The 17,119-nt window shown below is 35.1% G+C and overlaps 1 protein-coding gene and 1 pseudogene across 1 annotated transcript; both read left to right on the forward strand.

Annotated features, from left to right (window-relative positions):
• Positions 1 to 4,913: 4,913 nt before the first annotated feature.
• On the forward strand, positions 4,914 to 6,528 carry LOC125185382 (heat shock cognate 70 kDa protein pseudogene; annotated as a pseudogene).
• Positions 6,529 to 13,903: 7,375 nt separating this feature from the next.
• On the forward strand, positions 13,904 to 16,512 carry LOC125200664 (3-ketoacyl-CoA synthase 11-like). Its single transcript, XM_048098376.1, has 2 exons — positions 13,904 to 14,893; positions 15,470 to 16,512. Exons 1-2 carry the CDS (start codon positions 14,099 to 14,101, stop codon positions 16,247 to 16,249), a joined length of 1,575 nt encoding a protein of 524 aa, XP_047954333.1. The 5' UTR covers positions 13,904 to 14,098; the 3' UTR covers positions 16,250 to 16,512.
• The last annotated feature ends 607 nt before the right edge of the window (positions 16,513 to 17,119 follow it).

A 17,119-nucleotide genomic window follows, 5' to 3' on the forward strand; every position in this document is an offset into this window, starting at 1 on the left:
CCGAGACTGAACCTTAACCTTATTTTTCCGATTCTTGGTTAACCGATAATCGATCGATAAAATATGGTTCGGTTCTCGGTTAACCAAGAACCGAGAACCGTTTCCTCACTCCTAATTTTTATGCTAAAGGTATTCCTCACTTCGATTAAACGGTCTAGTGGTAAATGATCATATTTTTTCCTAAATCCATTAACGAGTCTATATGTCTACGTCCATCGCTTGTGATTTTTTTTTTCAAGTAGAAGCATTCATTAAACACATTGGGATTTTGAATAAGGTCACCTTTCCAGGATTAGAATTTATCCTCCCAGCAAATTCCATGACGGCTTGAGTGACCTCTTCGTTCGTGGACTAAAAGTTGGTGTACGAATTTACCCTCCTTTTGCTGGGAGGTTAAGCCCATATTCTTGTTGTACTAGGTCTTGTGTCTGTTTGCTTCAATTGTTGAGATAGATATTGAATTGTTGGGCCAGTTGTTGACTTGTGTTTTTTCTTAGGTAAAAGTAAAAGCATTCCAAATGCATATTCTTTGGGGACGGAGGGAGTACTATAACGTAAAGACACACACAATCATATTATGGCTAAAACTTGAGTGTTCTTATATCTAACTAGAAAATTGCTCTTGTAGTACATAAAGGGACACTACAATAAACTTTATGCTTTTCAAAGAACCGTAAGATATGGTTTTATGAGCAACACTAACAAAAAGAAAAAGGAAATAAAACACTACTTAACTCATCAAATAACACTAATATTTAGTAGATTCTTTCAACTTTGTAAATCTTTTTCAACGATAACTGCTACTCACTTGTTTTTCCCAATTTAATAAATTATACTCTACCAAAAAATCATATCCCAGTGTACAACATATATGAAAATTCAGACTACCAATATTTACACTATCAAAATATCATATCCGAGTTTACAATATATTAAAACTAATAAAATTATTAAAAAAAACTAAAATTACATAATAAAACATCCCTATATGAAAAAAATAAAATAAAATAGTACGGTGTAATTTAAATTAAAAATGTATCATTCAAATTACATAATTTAAATAAAAATATAATAGGAAAAACAAAAAAAATCATGTGAATATATGTATACGTATATGTGATTTTATAAATATATATATTTTTTAATTTTACTCTATACAATAAACTTTATATTTTTTATTAAAAAAAATTGAAATGCCAAATGGCACATAACCAATAGCTACATCAAATGAGCGATGTTGCAAGCATAGACATTGAAGCATGTGTGCTCAGGGCATGTACACACGATGCATGCTTTAGCCAGCTTTTGAACTTGCTGATGTGGATGCCCTTAATTTATAGTATAAGAACTACATTTAATACAGTAATTAATGCCTTTATTTGATGGGCAAGCTGGTACCCCCAAAATTTGACATTTCCGTCTCATTTCATCATATTATAGAAAAGAATTAGAATATCACACACCCCATAATGTAATATGTCTCATTACCTTAATGATAATTTACCCATATTCATTCATATATATGAAAATCCAAAGTCACACAAAAGCCTCACGGCCTACTTTAGTTCTCTCTCTATATATAGGTAGTCTCTCTTGTGCAGTAAAACAATCTTAGAAAATAGATAAAAATGAAGGTTTCAAAAATGGGATTCCTAATTGTGTTGATGGCAATGGTGGTGATAATGATACCTTCTGCAGTTGCTGAGGATGCGATTTATGAGAAGTGTATGAAGGAATGCTTGAACACATGCGAAGCCCAACCAACTTGTTTCGACCACTGCGAAAGGATTTGCTCGACGGGCAGCCTGTCGACGTCTCAACTCACACCAAAACCAGTCTAGATTAGTATATATGGTCATTGTTGTGAGTATGCCATTGTGACAATTAATAATCAAGCTCGATTTGCTTTTAATTTCATGTTTTTTTATAGGGTTTCATATGATATGATAACTCTAAATATGATTGCATTACTTGCATACAAATTAGTGCAAGCATTTTGTTGCTGTATTGATGATTTATTTAATAAATATTTAGTGAAAAAAAAAAGAAACAAGCTATGGAAGAATAAGAAATCTATAAAATCTATAAATATTTAAAGTAAATTTTCGTTTAATCATTTTATAGATTTCTTATTATTCCATAATTTTTTTTCACTAAATATTCATTAAATAAATCATTAATACACCAATAAAATAATTTATCATCAATGTACATAATAAAATGCGTAGCTAGTATTATAAATTAAGCATTTTTTTTTGCTTAGTACTCCCTCCGTCCCGCTTTAGCAGTCTCATTGACTTTTCTACCATATTTTTGTAAATATGATAAAAAATAGTTGAAGTGGAGAAATGGTAAAGTAACAGAAACAATAATGTAGATAAGACTCTTCTCTATATTATTCTCTCTCTTAATTTATCATTTCTCCTCTTTAACTATTTTTTATCATTTTTATAAAAAGGGGGCAGAAAAGTCAATGGAACTGCTAAAGCGGGACGGAGGGAGTATTTTTGTTTCCTTAGATTGTTTACTTTTTAATTAAATGTCTGAAAACAAAATCACAAGTGGCGGACACTATGGACTCTCGTGAGAGAGATTCAGAGTTTGAATCCCCCGTTCAATTTTTTTCACAATTTATGCTTCCTTTCACACACCACCTTTCATTTGATAATCACGAGTTTTTAATTTTAACTAGCACACACTTCATTACCTTTGTTTCGTGCATACTTGGAAACAAAAATATTCTTCTTATTTATTACTCTCTCCATCCCAAAGAATATGCACTTTGGGTTTGACACGAATTTTAATGCAAAGTTGGGAAATAAAGAGAATGGTAGAGAGAAAAAGTAATTATAGTATTATTAATGAAGAATGAGTCTCACCTCATTAAAGTGAAAAGAGTCTCCAAAATTAGAAATTGCATATTCTTGTGGGACGGATTGGAGTACTTCTCAATAGAATGATAACAATATCATCTCTATATCTTTCTCTCTCTTACTTTATTAATTCTTTATTTAACTTATAAAATAACACTATATAAAATCTCGTGCACACACTTCATTTTTTTGTTTCGCACACACTTTGCAATAAAAAAGTTCTTATTTATTACTCCCCATAAAAATGGAAACAAAATCACCTCTATATTTTTCTCCCTATTACTTTATTAGTATTTCATACTCAACTTATAAAATAATACTAGTGTTGAGAAACAAATACTTTACATTTGGTGGGACAAAGTGAGTTATTGTCACCATCATTTTATCATTCGTTACTCCTTATTTATCTATATACTCCCTCCGTTTCGCTATAGTTGAAGCGGAACTTTTGGACATGGAGTTTTAGAAATGAATGTTGGGTGTGTTAAATAAAGAGATAAAAAAGTAAGAAAGAGGAAAAGGTAGAGAGAATAAAGTATAAAGTGAATAAAGTAGAGAGAATAAAGTAAGAGAGAGAGTAAAGTAAGAAAGAGAAAAAAGTTACCAAATATGAAAATGACTCAACTATGAAGAAACTTTTCGAAATGGTAAAATGATTCAACTATGGCGAAACGGAGGGAGTATCTTGTAACTTCCTACCAACCATCCACAACTACTTGCAGTGAGGAAAATATTGAAAAATACTCTATAACTGTTAATAGTACGTAAATTGGACCACCGGGGTCGAAATCTTGCGTTCGCCACTGGCTATCATAATACAATTTGTTCTCTATTGTTGACCGTTGAAATACGTCGCCAACACAACGTTAGTGAAACACGTTAATTTTGTGTCTCTTTATGTTTTTATTTGTTTTGATTACTCAATTAGTCTATTCCGTTACAAGAGATTTGTTTATTGAGCAACGATAAATAGTTATAAACAACGCTAGAAAGAAACTATAATAATTTATTTTATACTATTGTATAGTGGTCTTCATGGCACCTATAATAAATATATATACGTCCGAGAGAGAGTTGAATATAGGGTTGGGTAAATATAGCGAAAAAAAGTATATAGATCGTATCGTACCGAAAAATATCTAATTAAAGTGAATCTATAAAAAATCAAAATTAAATCTACTAATCGGTTCTTCGGTCCTAACCTTTCAATTCTCGGTTATAACCGAGAATCGTCCAAATCTTAAACCCACTAATCGAGACTGAACCTTAACCTTATTTTTTCGGTTCTCAGTTAACCGATAACCAAAAAAATATGATTCGGTTCTCGATTAATGGTTAACCGAGAACCGTTTCCGCACCCCTAATTTTTATGCTAAAGGTATTGCTCAACCATTTATAATTTCTACATATAAAAACTCCTTACCACTCGAAAAATCAAACTAATAGAAAATTATTGATGTATATACTTAATATTATTTACATTAATTTAGAGTAATAGTTTTTGAATTCTTGGCTTTTAGTAATCAACAAAAAAACTTATCTTATTAATAGTTACTACCTCCGTCCACGAAAATTCATCCTGGTTTGACCGGGCACGGGTTTTAAGAAATATAATGGAAAGTGGGTTGAAAAAGTTAGTGGATTGTGGGTCCTATTTTTATATATTAGTTTTATAATAAAATGTGAGTGGGAATGAGATAATGGAATATGAGGTCCACTACCAAAAATGGTAAAAGTGAAATGAAACATATTTTGGGGAACGAACGGAAATAAAAAACTGGGACAAATTTTCATGGACGGAGGTAGTACTATAATACTCAAAAAACTTATCATCTTTTTAGAAATTATTTATTTACCTTAAAATGGAATCCACATGTCACCTTATTAAGTAGTGTATTGGAAAATATATTATGCAATGTATGAGCTAATTCCTTTTCAATAAAAAATGTAAGAAATTAGGTAAAAAAAAGGATGTATTTAAAAAGTAGGGTAAATATAAAAATTTCACGTTTTGGAAAAGCTTCGATCGTGTGTTTAGTGATGGGCGGAGGGCAGGCGATAGGGATCGATTTGGGGACTAATTACTCGTGTGTGGCAGTGTGGAAGCACGACGGCGGCGTTAAGATTATAGGCAACCGCACCACGCCATCTCAAGTCGCTTTCACCGACTCCCATCGTCTCATCGGCGACGGCGTCATGTTTCAAGTCGCCCGTAATTCCATCAACACTGTCTTCGGTGAGTTAAGTTTAATGTTTTGTCTACATGAAACAATTGAGATAAATTTGTATGAAATTGGGAGTGGTTTCTAATTGTTTTATAGTAACAATTTGATAGATGCAAAGAGGTTGATTGGCTGCAAATTCTCCGACCCCACGCTTCAGAGAGACATGGTGTATCGGCCATTCAAAGTCATTCCCGGCGCTGATGACGAGCCTATGATTGCAGTAACCTACAAAGGGGAGGAGAAACAGTTCTATGCTCAGGAGATTTCCTCAATGCTGCTTACCAAGATGAAGGATGTCTGAGGCATATCTTGGATCAGCTGTCACGGACGCTGTCGTCACCGTGCCTGCTTCTTTCAATGACTCCCAACGCCAGGCCACCAAGGAGGCCGGAACCATTGCTGGCCTCAACATTATCGGGATCCTCAATGAGCCTGCTGCCGCAGCCATTGCATATGGTTTTGATCATAGGGCTACTACCAAGAATGTGCTGATTTTCGACTTTGGTGGTGGCACGTGCAATGTGTATGTGGCCACGACTAGGAGAAATGGCATTGAAGTGAAGGCTGTTGCCGGGGATACTCATCTTGGAGGGCAGGACATTGACAACAGGATGGTGGATTACTTTGTGAAGGAGTTTAAAAGCAAGACGGGTAAGGATATTAGGGTGGACGCAAGAGCGGTTAGGAGATTGAAGAGTGCTTGCGAAAGAGCCAAGATTGCCCTTTCCTCTGCCTTAGAAACGCCAATTGAGATTGAGAAATTGTTTGACGGGATTGATTTGTTTTCGATCATGACTCGTGCTAAGTTTGAGGAACTCGTCATGGATTTATTGGTCAAGTGTATGGATGTGGTGGAGAAATGCTTGAGTGATGCGAAGGTGGATAAGAGTAGTGTGGATGAGGTGGTGCTGTTGGGCGGGTCAAGTAGGATTCACAAGGTGCAACAGATGTTGAAGGAGTTTTTCGACGGAAAAGAGTTGTTCAAAACCTCTCATTTAGTGGCATATGGTGCTGCAGTTGTAGCTGCCAAGTTGAATGGGGAAGGCAACGAGAAGGCAACAAACAACAACAACAACAACAACCTGCTAGATGAATTCATGGGAACCTCGTTGAAGAACAATAACAAGCGCAAGCTGTCTAAGTATCAACTAGAGACGATGGTGAAAGATGCAAAGAAGTACAAGAGGGAGGACGAAGAGTATTGGAAGAAGGTTGATGCAAGGAATGCTTTGGAGCGGTTTGTCTACAACATGAGGGAAACCACCAGATGTGCAACCGGGATTGAAGCAACCGACGAGAAGAAGATAGGGGAGGCCTTCGAGTCCACTATGAAATGGTCGGAGTCAAACAAGCTTGCAGAGGTTGATGCTTTCAAACAGAAGATGGAGGAGCTCAAGATGATTTATAATCCCATTGTTGCCAAGATTTAATTCATATATTGAGATAAGTGATTTCATTGTTATTGCATTTTTGATGATTTATACCTCATTGATTTATTTTTGAAACAAAAAATAAAGAAAACAAGTAGAAATACTAAACTACTCCATAAATTGAAAAAACACTTAGTAGTCCTCATAAATTTTTATTTTTAAGGAACGGACCAAAAATGAAAGAGTTTCTATTTTTGAAATCGGGGGAGTACAATTTATGCAAATATATTTTTTCTTTAAAAATTATTTAGAATAGCAATCACCCCCTAATCTAATTTGTCTCAATGCATTAATGATAATTTACTCATATCTTTTATATTTATAAATATATATTTAGAATAGCACACACCCCATATATTCTAATTCCTCTCATTGCATTAATGATAAATTACCCATATCCTTCATATATTTATTGCGCTTACCATATGAAAATTGAGTTACACAAGAGCCCTCAACAACTCTGGTTCTCTACATATATTTACTCGCTGATGTTACTATGATGTGAATAATATTTTAGTTCTCTCTCTATGTATAGTCTCTCTTGTGCAGTAACGCCCAACATGTAAAAAAATCATAGAAAACATATAAATGAAGGTTTTAAAGATAGTATTGTGTAATTTTATTTTGTAAGCTAAAAGATACAACAACTTTAAAACTGAAAATTGTTTTATGATGGAGTAATACTTCTAATACGTTATTGTGTGCAAGTGAGGAAGTATTATTAGATATACGAATAGAAATTTAGATCAGTTTAATTTAATCTAAAGAAAAGAAAAGTCCTCTTTGAACAAAACTTATGGAGCTTCGATTCAAATTTCAAACATAAAGGCAATCCAAACATTTTTGTGTTAAAGCCCAATAACCTCTTCATAACCAAATACCCAAACTAATTTATTTGTAGCGTCATATCAGGCCCATATGTTGTGCCAATGGGCTTTTTTGGCTATCCAACTCATTTTGAGTTTTGCTGCTTCATCTTCATTTTATGGGTTATAATGAAAATCTTATCATATTTAATAATAATGAGTTCAATCTAAAAGTTAACGATATGTATTCGTATCTTCGTCAACGCTAATATTATTATTGTTCCAATTTAGTTGGTTTACAAAAATTGGTCCTGTTGGATATTGGATGGACTCTTATTGGGCTGTGATTATTTGTTAAGCTCGGGTGTTATTAATTGGGCCGAGCCCAATGACTTAGCTCCTCTCACCAGATGCTGCCACGTGCCCCTCTCTTTGGATGATGGCTTCTAAGCCGTTGGATGGAGGGTTGAGTGTTTTATGTGAGTGTTGGCTTTGTTGAGCCGTTTCATTACTCACAATCTCTCTCTCTCTCTTCCTTGTGACTCAGAGCGTCTCTCTCTTCTCTCCTCTCTTCTCCGGTGGACTTCCGGCCATCTCTTGGTGATCTCCCATGGTTCTTTGAGTGGTTGATCTCTTGTGAGTGCTGGTGTGAGGCAATCTCTTCGATTGCTTGTTACTGGAGTGGAACTAGGGTTTTGTGAGAACCCGAAGAGTGTGTGTGGAGATTTGTTCGGTGGAATTTGATCTGGTGTGAGGGGCTTTCACGATGGAGGTATTGGTGGTCTGAGGGTTAACTCTATCCAATCCATTGGTGCTCCCTTGGATCTAAGTTCTGGAAGAATAGATCAGTATTGGTTGCGGCGGGTTCTGAGCCAAGTTTCTTTGATCTCTTATTCTTGCTCTCTGTTGTGTAGTTGAGTTCTAGTGTTTAGATCCGAGAGGATCTCTCTTAGTAGTACTAACTTGTTTCTTGAGTGTGCAGGTGCAATTGAGTACGATTGAAGCTGTAGTGATAGCTTCAAGACCTTGTAATAGTTAGAACTAGATTCTTGTAATCTTAGTTGTATTACTTGTGTAAATCAGCCGCGTGGGTGAGAGTTTAGCTGAGCTCTCTTGTACAAGAACAAAGAGGTCTCGATAATTAGTGAATCTAGACTAATCTGATCCCTACAGGTCCATTTCCATTTCTGAATATCTAATGTTATGTGTCTCATTCTTTATTAACGATATAACAATAATTTTTTTCTATCCAAGTATATCTAATACTTAACCAATGTTAATCTATCTCCAAAGCTATTTATAGTGGATGTCACGTGTATTAGTTCATTAGTACTCCACAAAAACATGCATGGAACAGACACATTCACAATGTTACTAGTGATTATTTTTTTAAAAGGAAAATTTGCATTTGTTCTCATATCTCCGGTGATATAATAAATAACAACAATACTATTATTTAAATGCATACATTTATCTAACAATATAATAAAAATATTCAAGAACAACTTTGATAAAAATGGATAGGTACATGATTTTAGGTGCATACGAACCCAACGCCTGTTCTTGTAATAAATGGAGAGATCAATTGTGTGACAGTTGTATGGCAAAGTGTATTTGTTTTTGTTTTTAAAAGTTGACTTTGTATATGAACACCTTTAAAACAAATGAAATTATAGTAGATTAATTAATGAATCCAACAACTTTGGATGAATAAATAACAGTGAAATAAATAATACTGATTCAAATTTACGTTTAAGTGCAGTTAATTTATAAGTTCAGTTTAAGGTTGATAGATTTTACTATAAAACTAGGTTTTATGATAACTCAACACATTTGAATTATGATCGAATATGAAACGTTTGCTATTGGCACAAAATTTTATATAAATCCTATTTTGTGAATTAACGAAGGGAAAGAGAAGGTAGAGATGGTGTTATTTCCATTTTATGGAATGTTTTATTTTTAATGGGACAATCCAAATAGGGAAACATTTCATTTCTAATGTGGCAGAAAAGAGTATGTAGTACTCCTTCCGTCCATAAAAAACAGACAAGATTGTAATGACACATATTTTAATATATAACTGGTAAAATAAGAGAGATAGGAAAAGGATTAGAGAGAGAAATGGAAAAGGTAGTGAAATAAGTGTTAGTGGATTGTGGGGTCCACATTTAGAATGATGTGTATGGTTAGTATTGGTTGAAAACTTTCCTTTTTGAACTTAATCGATTTTTGGCGGATGGACAAAAATAGCAAAACTTGTCTATTTTTTGTGGACGGAGGGAGTATTATACTAGCTAAGTAAATATTAGAATTAAGAATTTGTTTACCTTTTAATTCTGTGGCTAAATCATTTATGAGTCACTATTTTTTTGTTTTAAGATTAATGTACGTGCTATAAAGATTTTGTTAAATTTGTATAAATTGAATTTAATTTTGAATCTTGCTAAGGAAAATCTTGGACCCTATCTTATATTATCATCTTTATTAGTAGTACTAAGTAGGAATTGAGGGCTTTCGGGAATAAGCGTAAGTTGGCTTGAAAAATAGTAGAAAAACATAAGTTTTCAGTTTCAATTCCAGCTGTTTGTAACACTTTAAAATTGGGTTCATTATGTGTTGAGATAATGTAGTACAATACAACTATACAACCTACCTTTCATACATTTAATCACAGAGAACGTGATCATCGTTTTATGTAAATCGAATAATAGGCATTACATACTCTATTACATTTTCCATCAAAAGAATTACTCCTACTACTACAATAATTTATGCTCTTACAAACTTAATTAGGTGAAAAGTTTTTCGCCCTATCCTAACTTTAATTATTGTGCAATTAGTTGTTTCGTGTTACTTTGAGTTTTTAAGTAGTAGTACTAATTATTTTAGATTCATTGAGTTTTTAAGTACTACTCCTTAGTTTACATACTTCAATGCAAAAACAAAAATCCTAATCTCTTGTACAATTAGTAGTTGCCTTTACCTTGATTTTTTAAGCACTCAAGTCATATCTTTTAGATTTGTAAGGTTTTAAGTACCATAGAAAGAGATATTTGGCTTAAAAATCATAAATTTTGGACAAATTCTGATATTTCCTCTAGAGTCTGAAAGTAATTTTAAAAATTACGACTTTTGAAAGTGTACAATTTTTTCAACCCAACCTTAATAGAAAATTTGTAGTACTGCCTAAAAAGAAATCATAACTTAGTTGTGCGTACTGCGTGTTGCGTTGATAATATTTTATAGGGATATTGGCCTCTAATATCACGAAATTTTCAAAAAGTTGAATTTTTCCCACGAACTTTAAAATTGGCAAATAATATCATGAACTTTATCCCGGGTTTGTTTTTTCCCATGAATGAAAAAATTCTTCAAATAAACGGATTTTTTTTCGTAAGTTCTCAGCAACAATTTTGAGAGCTTCAAGTTTTTCAATCTTTGAAGATAGTTTTTCTTGAAGCACACCCTCCAAAATTGTTCTTCAATCTATTATAATAACATTAATTTTTTCATTCATGGGAAAATACAAATAAGAGGTAAAGTTCGTGATATTATTTGCCAATTTTAAAGTTCGTGGGGAAAATCCAACTTTTTGAAAGTTTCGTGATATTAGATGCCAATATCCCTATTTTATATTGATTGAAGTAATAATTTAACATACTTCAATGCATAAAACCGAAATAAACTTTAACTAATTGAAATGCCGTGGACTGGACCGCATCTGGTCCCGGCCTGCGGCCTGCAGTGTTGGAGGGGAGGGAGTTGCGGCCCAGGCCGGGCCTAAGGACGGGGGATCCCGAGGCCGCACCCGGTTGCGTCCCGACCCGGCGTTGGAGGCTCCCGAGACGCGCCTGGTTGCGACCCGGCCTATGGTTAGGGGTGTTCAGGCCGGACCCGAACCCCCAATTTTTTTTATTTATTTTTAATTTCAAATTTTTTCCTATTTATATACTACCATTTGTTCAACATTCTTCCACCAATTTCTCACTTTGTTCTTCCTCTATCCTCTCTATTTATTTCTATATTTTTGGTTCGGATGGAGTGGTTTAATTTTAAGGGTTTGTAACTTTTATTTTCTAGGATTTGTAATTTTTTTATTTCTAGGGTTTGTAATCTTTTATTTTTGGTTGAACACTGAATTTTCCGTGTTTTAATTGTTCAACGCCATTATTTTACGAGTAAAATAGCTTGTAGTTGTAAATAATGCAATTTAATAGTTGGGGCCTGGATGGAACCTGTGTTATAGAATTGTGGTCTGGCCCAGAAAATTAGGAGAATGATGACGTGAAAGATTCTTGGGGCCTGGGCCGGGGTTAAGGATGCTCTTAACATGCCAGATTCCATTGTATACATCGAAGCCTCAATCCACATTCACATTAGCATCACATGCATGATCTTGATTTGAAATCACACAATTCTAATAACACTCAAAAATATTACTATTTTTGTGGAAATCTTAAAACCTGCAAGAAACTCTGTGTCCCTACAGCATCCATGTTTCTTCTACAACATGCATGTCGGTCTAAATAATTAAGGTATAACTCTCTTGCACGATATTCATAAATAGTTCAAACCGTATGTTCCATTTCTTCAGCAACTCATATCTATAGGGCAAAAACTCTCTTGGCACGATATCTTAATAGGGGTAGTTGCCCATAAGTTTTGAAACTTCCGTAAAATTCTGGTTTTGCGTATAATCTTTAAATTAATTTGCTTGTAAATTATTGAACTATTAATTTGTTTTGATTTTACCAATTAATTAATCAAGATCGTATCACTAAAATAGCTTGATGACCTACTTACATCATAGTATTGGATGTCAATCATAACAAGAGGCAAAACGACGTCGTAATATGCTAAATTAAATAACTTCATTTGCTGAACTCTCATTCATCTTGTTTCTCGTTTCTCATTTTCTCTCTTACATCTTATTCTTTCATAATATAAACTATAATTCAACAAATGAAATTATTTATTATGTATAGTACGACATCGTTTCGTTGTATACGATGTGATGTCGTTTCGATTTACAACTGATAGTGACAGTTATTAAGTTACCAAGTTAAGTTAGCATCTAAATCTTGGTTGATTTTAAATTAAAACAAACTAATAATTCAACAATTTACAAGTAGATTTTAAAGTCGATATGCAAAATCGGAATTTTGTGAAAGTTAACTATTTGTATGCAAATTTACCATTATTTATAGGGAAAATAACCGGAAAAAAAAAACCCATTAGTTTTGGTCAAATTCTGGTTCATTCTACAACTTTAAAAATTAATTATAAAAATGATGAATTTTCATATTTTTCTCAATTTTCTCATAATGAAATATTCTGATTTTCTATTTACAATATGCTATTGAATTAATACACGCGTATTTCATATTGATGACATGGTTGAGTTATTTGCTAAGTCCACGACATATATAATTTCACTTAAATTATAGTCTCTGGGTAAATTGAACAAATTAAATTCATAGTTTTTGCAACCAACTTTTTAAGTTACGAAATAAATAAAAATTTGGCCAAAATTTAGGATTTACAAATAAATTATGATAATATATAGTACTATATATATTATTGCCATTGAAGTGATTTTAATGTGTTAAGTTGATAGTGTGACAGGTGAAGTAATTACGTTCATATCCATTTACATACTTATGATTTCCCAGTTATTTTACCTATTGGTACACGTATTTGAACACGTAAATAATTTATACGTATATTTTATATATGAATGATTGCCTTGAGTTGTGTACTCTTTGTGTGAACCATTCATTTGAAATACTATGTAATTGACCTAAAAACCAACTCATACACTCATACTTCCATACTTTGTTGACCAAACTTGGCCTAAGGTAGGTGAAGTATTTAACTGCGTACTCCACTTCATCAGATCACCAATTTCTTTTATAGGATAAAATTTGTGGCTCATATTTTTTATTCTTGTATAAATATTATAATAGTAAATTTATTTATTTCGTAAAATTAAAATATGCCATAATAGATAAGTATGAACGAAAGACATCAAAGTTGGGTCAAAATAAAACTCTACATGTCGGCTCAAATAAAACATAAATCTATTTTATAGTCTCATATATAGATCACCCAACAAAATGCACTTCCACATAAAATAATTTCCCCAATTGAAAAGAAAATGTAAATCCATGTTTTACAAGAAAGTTTCATCATACCTTCAAACACCAATTTGTGAATGAGTCCCTACAATTCCCTATCTATCCATGTTAGTGAAAAGAATGTTAAAACTTTAATTTTAATTTCCATATTAAATAATTGCCCTAATCAATACCACTAATTAGTTGGGTTGTCATCCCCAACAAATAATGAAATTCCAGTTGGAAGGTGATGGTTAGGAGTTAGATTGAGCAATAAATGTGACAAACCGTGGAAATTTCAAAACCTGGATATTATAATTTTATTCACTGGATAATAAAAAAGACCCCATTTAATTTTACACAAAATAGTGGTTGGCCAATTTTTCCTTTAATTTTTCATATGTCAGAAGTCAATCAAAACTCTTTAAATACTCACACACTTTCCCCTACTTACCCCAACCACATTCAAAAACCTCTCACTCTTCCTTCCCAAATCCTAAACACTCTCAATTTCATCCTATCTAATTTCCATTTCCCTTCGCTTTTCTCTTCGCCGCTTTTGTCCAATCAGATAACAGTATATACTGAATTTCGGAAAAAACCCCTAATCGATCTTTCGCGAAAAAAAAAACCCTAATTGCGAGAATGGGGAACGGCGAGCGACGGGAGGGCGAGACCGCCGCGACGAAAATCTCGGTCGATGCGACACCCGGAGGAGAGAGAAAAAGCTACACCCTCCCAAACTTCCACCAATCGGTGAAGCTAAAATATGTCAAACTAGGGTACCACTACATGATCTCCCACGCCATGTACCTCTTACTCCTCCCCTTACTCGCCATCACCTCCGCCAACCTCTCCACCGTCACCGCGGCCGACCTAATCCTCCTCTACGACCAGCTCCGCTTCAACCTGGTCTCGGTCGTCGCGTGCTCCACCCTCATGGTCTTCCTCGGGACGCTCTACTTCATGACGCGGCCGAGGAAGGTCTACCTTGTGGACTTCGCCTGCTACAAGCCGGGCGAGGCCGTGATGTGCAGCAAGGAGCTCTTCATGGAGCGGTCGAGGCAGGCGGAGACGTTCACCGAGGAGAATCTAGGGTTTCAGAAGAAGATTCTAGAAAGGTCGGGGCTGGGGCAGAAGACCTACTTCCCCGAGGCGCTGATGAGGGTCCCGGCCGAGCCCTCGATGGCCGAGGCGAGGAAGGAGGCCGAGATGGTCATGTTTGGCGCCATCGATGAGCTGTTGGCGAAAACCGGGGTGAAGGCCAAGGACATAGGGATATTGGTGGTGAATTGCAGCTTGTTTAACCCGACGCCGTCGCTGTCGGCGATGGTTGTGAATCGGTATAAGCTGAGGGGGAATGTTTTGAGCTATAATCTCGGTGGGATGGGCTGCAGCGCCGGCTTGATCTCCATTGATCTTGCTAAGCAGCTTTTGCAGGTGATCATTTATTTCTCTTTTTTTTCATAAATTCAAAATAAATAAGCAAATTACACTTGTTTGTTTATAGTAGGGATGAAATTATGGTCCGGGAAAGAGAGTAATTAGGCACACCAAATTAATTTTAATTTTGGTTTTAATTTTAATTAATGAGTCCACATGCCTACGTTTAGTGAGGGTTTGGGACCATGTAGAAAAAATATTGATAGGATTTAATTTTTATATTTACTCTTTAATCTGAATTATAACATTTTATTCTAATTTCTCAAAGCAAAGTTTGGGACCAAGTCTTATGTGTTTGTGCTTTTTTAGTTATGTATGTTATGTCAATTCCTTTTTGGCCCAAACCCAAAATTTTGGGTCAAGTTAGAAAACTAGTTACGTGTGATGGTGACTTAATTAAATATCACAATAGTAGCATTATTAATTCATTGTACAACTTTATACATGCTAGTACTATTCCATCTAACTATACAATATTCATTAATTAGCAAACTTTCTTGTTACATTAACGACACTTACTTTATCAACATTTTTTTCTTCGTCCGTCACTGATTTCAACTTATTTGTTTACAGGTGAACCCGAACTCATACGCGCTAGTCGTAAGCATGGAGAACATCACCCTAAACTGGTACTTCGGCAACAACCGTTCGATGCTCGTCTCGAACTGCATCTTCCGGATGGGCGGGGCGGCCATCCTCCTCTCCAACCGCCCCGCGGACCGACCCCGCGCCAAGTACCAGCTCATCCACACCGTCCGCACCCACAAGGGCGCGGACGACAAGAGCTACGGCTGCGTCTTCCAGGAGGAGGACGACGCCAAGCACGTCGGCGTCGCCCTCTCCAAGGACCTCATGGCCGTCGCCGGCGAAGCCCTAAAAACCAACATCACCACCCTGGGCCCACTCGTCCTCCCCATGTCCGAACAACTCCTCTTCCTAGTCACACTTGTCGCTAGAAAAGTCTTCAAGATGGAAATCAAGCCATACATCCCCGATTTCAAGCTAGCATTCGAGCACTTCTGCATCCACGCCGGCGGCCGGGCGGTGCTGGACGAGCTCGAGAAGAATCTCGATTTAACTCAGTGGCACATGGAGCCTTCTAGAATGACGTTGTATAGGTTCGGGAACACTTCGAGCAGCTCGCTGTGGTACGAGCTGGCCTACACGGAGGCGAAGGGGAGGATCCGGAAGGGGGACCGGACGTGGCAGATTGCGTTCGGGTCGGGATTCAAGTGCAACAGCGCGGTGTGGAAGGCGCTGAGGACCGTTGATCCGGCGAAGGAGAAGAATCCATGGATGGATGAGATTAATGATTTTCCGGTTGAGGTGCCTAGGGTTGTTGCAATTAATTAGAATTGGTCAATTGATCAATTTACAAATTCATTTTTAGTTTATGGTGCCAAATTATTTATGGGGTAACAAAATTGAATTGAATGTTGATTTGAGGAATTTGTTGAGATGTAATTTGTTGTTAGAGATCATAGGCTTATGATCAGAGATGTGGAGATGTGCAAGTTTTTTTATTGGTTACATGGAAAACAACTTGATATAATTTGTCTGAAATTTAGACAAATACATGTAATAAATATTAAAGAAATATTAATTTGTTTAATTCACTGTTGATTTTCTCTTGTTAATTCATTCCAGTACTAGTGTATTGTTGATGTATCTATTAATTTTTGTGTTTGAAATTAAATTGAGCGGAAATCGATGTTTTAAGGACTTGTAAGTGTCAATTCGGGGTCCTATTAATTAATGTAAGGAGTTATAGGTTTTCTTTCATGATCAATCAAGCTCAATTATTTTTCACGTGATTTATGTACATATCTTTTAACTATTCTAATTGAGTTGAAACATTCAAAAAAACATCCGGAAATTGAGTCAAAAATAATATTTATGTCACACACACGCTTAGCTCTATTTATATTCCCTCAGTCCCACAATAAGAGTCATGTTTTATCATTCCGTCCGTCCCACAAAAGAATTATATTTCACTTTTAACATATATAGTAAGTAGGTCATACATTCCACAAACTTATTTCACTCACATTTTGTTGTAAAACTAATATATATAAGTGAGACTCATATTCTACCAACTTATTCAATCCATTTTTCTTTACATTTCTTAAAACTCGTCTTGTAACTAAATATGACTCTCGTTCTGGGACATAGGAAGTATATAAATAGAGTAGTAAATAGTTATAAATTCAATCACTATGTAGA

This window comes from Salvia hispanica, chromosome 2 (genome assembly GCF_029641045.1).
Source record: "Salvia hispanica isolate PSC_SH4W2 chromosome 2, Shi_PSC_v1, whole genome shotgun sequence".
Classification (NCBI taxonomy): Eukaryota; Viridiplantae; Streptophyta; class Magnoliopsida; order Lamiales; family Lamiaceae; genus Salvia; species Salvia hispanica.